The sequence below is a fragment of the Panulirus ornatus genome, chromosome 16 (assembly GCF_036320965.1).
Source record: "Panulirus ornatus isolate Po-2019 chromosome 16, ASM3632096v1, whole genome shotgun sequence".
In the NCBI taxonomy this organism is placed as follows: Eukaryota; Metazoa; Arthropoda; class Malacostraca; order Decapoda; family Palinuridae; genus Panulirus; species Panulirus ornatus.
This window is the reverse complement of record NC_092239.1, coordinates 50,898,126-50,907,256: the sequence shown is the minus strand read 5'-3', so window position 1 is coordinate 50,907,256 and position 9,131 is coordinate 50,898,126. Positions and strand designations below refer to the sequence as shown.

Genomic DNA, 9,131 nt, shown 5'->3' with positions numbered 1-9,131 from the left:
CACAAGATAATGATCAGACATCCCTCCAGTTGCACCTCTCAGCACATTAACATCCAAAAGTCTCTCTTTCGCGCGCCTGTCAATTAACACGTAATCCAATAACGCTCTCTGGCCATCTCTCCTACTTACATAAGTATACTTATGTATATCTCGCTTTTTAAACCAGGTATTCCCAATCACCAGTCCTTTTTCAGCACATAAATCTACAAGCTCTTCACCATTTCCATTTACAACACTGAACACCCCATATATACCAATTATTCCCTCAACTGCCACATTACTCACCTTTGCATTCAAATCACCCATCACTATAACCCGGTCTCGTGCATCAAAACCACTAACACACTCATTCAGCTGCTCCCAAAACAATTGCCTCTCATGATCTTTCTTCTCATGCCCAGGTGCATATGCACCAATAATCACCCATCTCTCTCCATCAACTTTCAGTTTTACCTATATTAATCGAGAATTTACTTTCTTACATTCTATCACATACTCCCACAACTCCTGTTTCAGGAGTACTGCTACTCCTTCCCTTGCTCTTGTCCTCTCACTAACCCCTGACTTTACTCCCAAGACATTCCCAAACCACTCTTCCCCTTTACCCTTGAGCTTCGTTTCACTCAGAGCCAAAACATCCAGGTTCCTTTCCTCAAACATACTACCTATCTCTCCTTTTTTCACATCTTGATTACATCCACACACATTTAGGCACCCCAATCTGAGCCTTCGAGGAGGATGAGCACTCCCCGCGTGACTCCTTCTTCTGTTTCCCATTTTAGAAAGTTAAAAAAAAATACAAGGAGGGGAGGATTTCTGGCCCCCCGCTCCCGTCCCCTCTAGTCGCTTTCTACGACACGCGAGGAATGCATGGGAAGTATTCTTTCACCCCTAGCCCCAGGGATAATATATATATACATATATATATATATATATATATATATATATATATATATATATATATATATATATATATATATATATATACACACACACACACACACATACACATATATGCGCACATATACACACACACACACACATACATATATATACATATGAAAAATGTAAGAAACAATTTAGAAAACTGAAACTTCTTGCTTGAAATGAAATGAAAAAAATGAATGTCACATAATGGTTCAACCTCTGGCTATGGAAAAAGGAAATGTATAATTTATTTACACAAACGTCAATAGTAGTTCTCATCAATTTAACCACTGTATCAATAAGCTTCAATGTCTAAGCTACATTTTTTCCAATTTCACTATTTTCTTGTCAAAGCACCATGTATGAAAACTATCACTCCAGTAACACAACTGGATAATCTAACACAACTGATAATCTACCCCAAATATATCTTTTCTAATGATCTACTCTAAGTATATCTTTTCTGATAATCAACCCTAAGTATATCTTTTCTAATAATCTACCCAAGTATATCTTCTCTGTTAATCTACCCAACTATATCTTTTCTGATATTGTACCCAAATACATATTTTCAAATGATCTACACTAAGTATATCTTTTCTGGTAATATGCCCTAAATATATTTTTTCTAATAATCTACCGAGAGTATATCCTTTCTGTTAATCTTCCCAAAGTAAATATTTTCTGATAATCTACCCCAAATATACCTTTTCTGATCACATACCCAAGTAAATCTTTTCTGACAATCTATGCCGAGTATGTCTTTTCTGATAATCTAAACCAAATACATTTTTTTCTGATAATCTATACCAAGTATATATTTTCTAATAATCTTCCTCAAGTTTATCATTTCTGATAATCTATCCCAACCATATCTTTTCTGATAATCTACCTCAAGTATATATTTTCTTATAATCTACTCCAAGTGTATCTTTTCTGATAATCTATCCAAAGTATATCTTTTCTGATAAACTACCTAAGCATTTCTTTTCTAATAATCTATCCCAATTATATCTTTTCTGATGATCTACCCAAGTATATCTTTTTGTTAATCTACCCAATTATATATTTTCTGATAATCTAGAGTCAGTATATCTTTTCTATGATAAACCCAAGTATACCTTTTCTGATCACGCACCCAAGTAAATCTTTTCTGACAATCTACCCGAAGTAAATCTATTCTGATAATCTAACCCAAGAATATCTTTTCTAATATTCTGCCACAAGTATATCTTTTCTGATAATCTACCCAAGCATATCTTTTCTGATAATGTATCCCAAATATTTCTTTTCTTATGATCTACCCAAAGTATATATCTTTTTTAAAATCTACCCAAAGTATATCTTTTTTGAAAATCTATCCCAAATATATCTTTTATAGTAATGTACTCTATGTATATCTTCTCTAATAATCTACCCTAAGTATACCTAATCTGATAATATACGCAAAGTAAATCTTTTCTGAAAATCTACCTGAATTATATCTTTTCTGATAACCTGCACAAAGTATATATTTTCTGATAATCTACCAAAAATATTTATCGTTTTTGCCAATCTAATGCCAGTTTATCTATTTTGAAAGTCTACCTCAGATATATATTTCCTAATAATCTACCCGAACTATATCTTTTCTGATAATCTATCCCAAAAATTTAATTCCTGATAATCTACACAAATTATATCTTTTCTACCCCAAGTACATCTTGTCTGATATTCTGCCCCTAGTATATCAATTCTAAAATTTATCCCAAGTATATCTTCTCTGATAATCTACCCCAAGTATACCTTTTCTGATAATGTACAAAAGTTCATCCTCCCTGATAATTTATTCATATTACGTTTTTGTTAATAATCTACCCCAAAAATATCTTTTCTGATAATTTACACTAGATATATCTCTTCTGATAATCTACCCAAAGTGCATCTTTTCTGATAATCTACCCCAAGTATATCTTTTCTGTTAATCTACCCCAAGTATATATTTTCTGATAATCTACCACAGTTATATCTTTTTTGATAATGTACCTGAGTATATCTTTTCTGACAACCTACCACAAGAATAACTTTTCTCATTATCTACCCCTAGTACATCCTTTCAGATCATCTACCCAAGTATATATTTCCTAATGTTCAACTCCAAGTATATATTTTCTGATTATCTACCCCAGTATATCTTTTCTAATAATCTATCCCATGTATATAATTTCTGACAATCTACTCCAAGGATTTCTTTCCTGATAATCTACCTCAATTATATCTTTTCTTATAATCAACCCCAAGTATATCTTTTCTGATAGTCTACACTAAGTATATCATTTCTCATATTCTACCCAAGTATACTTCTCTGATAGTCTATCCCAACTACATATTTTCTGATAATCTATTATTTTTATTATTATTTTGCTTTGTCGCTGTCTCCCGCATTTGCAAGGTAGCGCAAGGAAACAGACGAAAGAAATTTCCCAACCCACCCCCATACACAATGTATATACACATACGTCCACACACGCAAATATACATGCCTATACATCTCAATGTACACATATATATACATACACAGACACATACATATATACCCATGCACACAATTCACACTGTCTGCCCCCATTCACTCCCATCGCCACCTCGCCACACATGGAATACCTTCCCCCTCCCCCCTCATGTGTGCAAGGTAGCACTAGGAAAAGACAACAAAGGCCCCATTCGTTCACACTTATTCTCCAGCTGCCACGCAATAATGCCCGAAACCACAGCTCCCTTTCCACATCCAGGGCCCACACAATTTTCCATGGTTTACCCCAGATGCTTCACATGCCCTGATTCAATCCACTAACAGCACGTCAACCCCGGTATACCACATCGATCCAATTCACTCTATTCCATGCCCTCCTTTCACCCTCCTGCATGTTCAGGCCCCGATCACACAAAATCTTTTTCACTCCATCTTTCCACCTCCAATTTGGTCTCCCACTTCTCCTCGTTCCCTCCACCTCCGACACATATATCCTCTTGGTCAATCTTTCCTCACTCATTCTCTCCATGTGCCCAAACCATTTCAAAACACCCTCTTCTGCTCTCTGAACCACGCTCTTTTTATTTCCACACATCTCTCTTACTCTTACATTACTTACTCGATCAAACCACCTCACACCACACATTGTCCTCAAACATCTCATTTCCAGCACATCCACCCTCCTGCGCACAACTATCCATAGCCCACGCCTCGCAACCATACAACATTGTTGGAACCACTATTCCTTCAAACATACCCATTTTTGCTTTCTGAGATAATGTTCTCGACTTCCACACATTCTTCAAGGCTCCCAGGATTTTCGCCCCCTCCCCCACCCTATGATTCACTTCCGCTTCCATTGTTCTATCCGCTGCCAGATCCACTCCCAAATATCTAAAACACTTCACTTCCTCCAGGTTTTCTCCATTCAAACTTACCTCCCAATTGACTTGACCCTCAACCCTACTGTACCTAATAACCTTGCTCTTATTCACATTTACTCTTAACTTTCTTCTTTCACACACTTTACCAAACTCAGTCACCAGCTTCTGCAGTTTCTCACATGAATCAGCCACCAGCGCTGTATCATCAGCGAACAACAACTGACTCACTTCCCAAGCTCTCTCATCCACAACAGACTTCATACTTGCCCCTCTTTCCAAAACTCTTGCATTCACCTCCCTAACAACCCCATCCATAAACAAATTAAACAACCATGGAGACATCACACACCCCTGCCGCAAACCTACATTCACTGAAAACCAATCACTTTCCTCTCATCCTACACGTACATATGCCTTACATCCTCGATAATGTAATTAATGCCTTACATCCTGATAATCTAAACTGAGTATATCTTTTCTGTTAATCTACCTCACGCATATATTTTCTGATAATCTACCCCAAGTACATCTCTTCTGATAATGTACCTAAGTATATCTTTTCTAAGAATCTACCCCAAGCTTATCTTTTCTGATAATCTCCCCCAACTATGTCTTTTCTGATAATCTACACCATGTATATCTTTTCAAATGATCTACTCTAAGTACATCTTTTCTGATTATATACCCTAACTATATCTTTTCTAATAATCTGCCCCAAGTATATCTTTTCTGTTAATCTACCCAAAGTATATATTTTCTGATTATCTACCCCAACTAAACCTTTTCTGATAATGTATCCAAGTATATCTTCTCTGACAATCTACCTCAAGTATATCTATTATAATAATTTACCCAAGTACATCTTCTCTGATAATCTATACCAAGTATATCTTTCCTAATATTCTACACCAAGAATATCTTTTCTAATAATCTGCCCCAAGTTTATCATCTCTGATAATCTAACCCAATTATATCTTTTCTGATAATCTAATCTAATTACATCTTTTTTGATAATCTACCTCAAGTAAAGCCTTTCTTATAATCTAATAAGAGTATAGGTTTTCTGATAATCTACCAAAAGTATATATTTTCGGATAAACTCTCCAAGAATATCTTTTCTAATAATCTATCCCAATTATATCTTTTCCCTATAATCTACCCAAAGTATATCTTGTCTGTTGATTTACCCAATTATATATTTTCTGAAAATCTAAAGCAAGTAAATCTTTTTATTAATAAACACAACTACATCTTTTCTGACAAGCTGCCCCAGGTATATCTTTTCTAATAATCTACCCGAAGTATATATTTTCTAAATTTCTACCTCAAGTATATCTTTTCTAATAATCTGTGCAAGAATATCTTTTCTGACTATGTATTCCTAAAATATCTTTTATGATAATCTGCTCAAAAGTATATCTTTTATGATAATCTGTCCCAAGTATGTCTTTTCTGATAATGTACCTTAAGTATATCTTTTCTGATAATCTACTCTAAGTATATCTTCTCTGATAATCTACCTTAACTATACCTAATCTGATAATATATTCCAAGTATATCTTTTCTCGAAATCCATCTAAAGTATATCTTTTCTGATAATCTGAATAAAGTATATCTATTCTGATAATCTACCAATAGTATATCTTTTCTGATAATCTACCTCAATTTTATCTATTCTGATAATCTACCCGAGATACAATATTTCTAAATAATCTACCCAAAGTATATCTTTCCTAATAATATATGTATATATATTACCTATAAACAAAGAGGAGGAATATGACATTAGTGTTGGAGCCAAGGTGCAGTTTGGTCAGCCAGCAACATTTGTCTACCGCTTTGGTGTGAAGGAAGTTTCTGCAAGAGCTGAGAGTGTTCCTCAGCAACATAGCACAATAACTGAATCTGAAGGTGGCAGTAGTAGTTTGCAGACGAACTTGAGCCAGGAGCATGCAGTACTTGAACTACAGCTAAAAGAGAGTGATACTCTGCAGGTCAGATTACATCAGGAGAGGAATGATCTACGACAGTCCCTGCACAGACAGAAGGAGCAGTTGCAGGAGAAGTATCAGCAGGAGAGAGAGCAGTTGGAGCAACAGTTTGCTGCTGGTTCTCTTGCTCAACAGGTCATGCTAGAGGGGAAGGAAACACTTGCTCAGAGATTAGAAAAGCAGGTATCGGAACTTCAAGGGAGGCTTGAAGAAGAAAGAAGAATCCTGGAGGAACGTTTAAGAAAAGAAGAGGAGCAACGAAATCATATCCTCCAGGAAAAGGAGAGCGTGCTTCACCGTTTAGAAGACGAAAAGACCAAGCTTGAGCTTAAGTTACGAGAAGAACAGCACTGCTTACAGGAGCAGCTTAAGGCTACAGAAATTCACAGAGAAGCATTACAAAAAGAGGTGGAGGCCAAAGAGTCAGCAATTCGTACTAAAGAAGCAGAACAGCAGCAGGCAGAGAAAGAGAGGCAGAAGTTAAAAGATGAGATAGCTCAAGAGAGGCTCAAGCTAATGGAGGAACTTGAGAGTGTCAAAAGTGCACTTGCTGAAAAAGAATTGACAAATGCCCTACTTGGTTCAGAACTAAAGGAGAAGGAGCATGCTTTGCAGAGTAAGTTGTTATCATTGGAAAGTGGAATGAAAGCGAAAGTAACGGAGGAAGTGGAGAGATCTGCTGCCTTAGCACGTGAGGAATCTGCAAAACAGTTGGAGCAAGTGCTTCAAGACAAGAGTAAATTAGAAGAACAACTGGTGCATGCTCAAGCTCAAGACCATTCAGAACTGAGTAACTTACAAGAAGCCCTTCAAGTAGTGGAAGCCCAGAAAATGTCCCTAGAGCAGGAACTTGCATCAACAGCAGTAGCTACAGAACATGCAAGGAAGGAAGTAGTGGAATCTGTCTCTGATGTCCTGGAAAATGAGTTCCAGTGTCCCATCTGCAATGAACTCTTTATCACTGCTGTGATGTTGAGCTGCAGCCATACATTCTGTAGATACTGCATTGACCGGTGGAAGAAGAACAAGGACTGTCCAAGCTGTCGCAAACCCATATCATCTGAGACGAGATCTCTCGTCATAGATAACTTTATTGAAAAGCTTATACCCACTTTATCAGATGAAATGAAGAAGAGAAGAGCAGAAATTGTTACAGAGAGAAAAGCTGAAATGGAAGCTGCTGCTTTAGCACAGGCTCAAGCAGCAGCAGAAGCTGCACACAGAGGAAGAAGAGGAAGACGAGGGTATCAGGGCAGAAGAGGCTTGAGGCAAAGACATGAGCGATCACAGACTGGACGGAATAGGACTTGGGGATATGAATATCAAGCTCCTCCCCATGCTGGAAACACTCAACACCAGAGAGTTGATCATCAGTACCTAGGCACTAATAATCTGGCCTCTGCCTTCCATACAAGTGAAACTGAGAACTCAGAAATAATTACACTGAGCAGCAACACTGAAACCACTGATACAAGCATGAATTCAGATTCTTCATCAGTGTCTGGGGAGGACGATGCTTTCTATCTGGGTTATGGGCGTTGTTTCAGTTGTGGTCGCCGTGGTCACTGAGCTAGTGGCTGCCCAGACAGATGGTAATAGCTTCGATACTTAAACTTCAGTCGTCATAAATGGTGACGCTAATACACTTTTTTCTTTTTTACTGTGCTGCACTGTAAACATTATATATATATATATATATATATATATATATATATATATATATATATATATATATATATATATATATATATATATTTATATATATTATCCCTGGGGATAGGGAAGAAAGAATACTTCCCACGTATTCCCTGCGTGTCGTAGAAGACGACTAAAAGGGGAGGGAGCGGGTGGCTGGAAATCCTCCCCTTTCTTGTTTTTTTTTTTAATTTTCCAAAAGAAGGAACAGAGAAGGGGGTCAGGTGAGGATATTCCCTCTAAGGCCCAGTTCTCTGTTCTTAACGCTACCTCGCTAACGCGGGAAATGGGAAATAGTATGAAAAAAAAAATATAACTTTTTCTTTTCTTTCATACAATTCGCCATTTCCCACATTAGCGAGGTAGCATTAAGAACAGAGGACTGGGCCTTTGAGGGATTATCCTCACCTGGCCCACCTTCTCTGTTCCTTCTATTGAAAAAAAAAAAAAAAAACAAGAGGGGAGGATTTCCAGCCACCCGCTCCCTCCCCTTTTAGTCGCTTTCTACGACACGCAGGGAATACGTGGGAAGGATTCTTTCTCCCCTGTCCCAGGGGTGAATATATATATATGTATATATATATATATATATATATATATATATATATATATATATATATATATATATATATATATATATATATATATATATATATATATATATATATATATATTTTTTTTTTTTTTTGCTTTGTCGCTGTCTCCCGCATTTGCGAGGTAGCGCAAGGAAACAAATGAAAGAAATGGCCCAACCCACCCCCATGCACATGTATATACATACACGTCCACACACGCAAATATACATACCTACACAGCTTTCCATGGTTTACCCCAGACGCTTCACATGCCCTGATTCAATCCACTGACAGCACGTCAACCCCAGTATACCATATCGATCCAATTCACTCTATTCCTTGCCCTCCTTTTACCCTCCTGCATGTTCAGGCCCCGATCACACAAAATCTTTTTCACTCCATCTTTCCACCTCCAATTTGGTCTCCCACTTCTCCTCGTTCCCTCCACCTCCGACACATATATCCTCTTGGTCAATCTTTCCTCACTCATTCTCTCCATGTGCCCAAACCATTTCAAAACACCCTCATCTGCTCTCTGAACCACGCT

At 37.2% G+C, this 9,131-nt stretch overlaps 1 protein-coding gene across 1 annotated transcript; it reads left to right on the top strand.

Moving 5' to 3' along the window:
* Positions 1-5,114: 5,114 nt before the first annotated feature.
* On the top strand, positions 5,115-7,883 carry LOC139753941 (uncharacterized). The gene is made up of 2 exons (XM_071670901.1): positions 5,115-5,124; positions 6,094-7,883. The coding sequence occupies exons 1-2, from the start codon at positions 5,115-5,117 to the stop codon at positions 7,881-7,883; spliced, it is 1,800 nt and encodes a 599-aa protein (XP_071527002.1).
* The last annotated feature ends 1,248 nt before the right edge of the window (positions 7,884-9,131 follow it).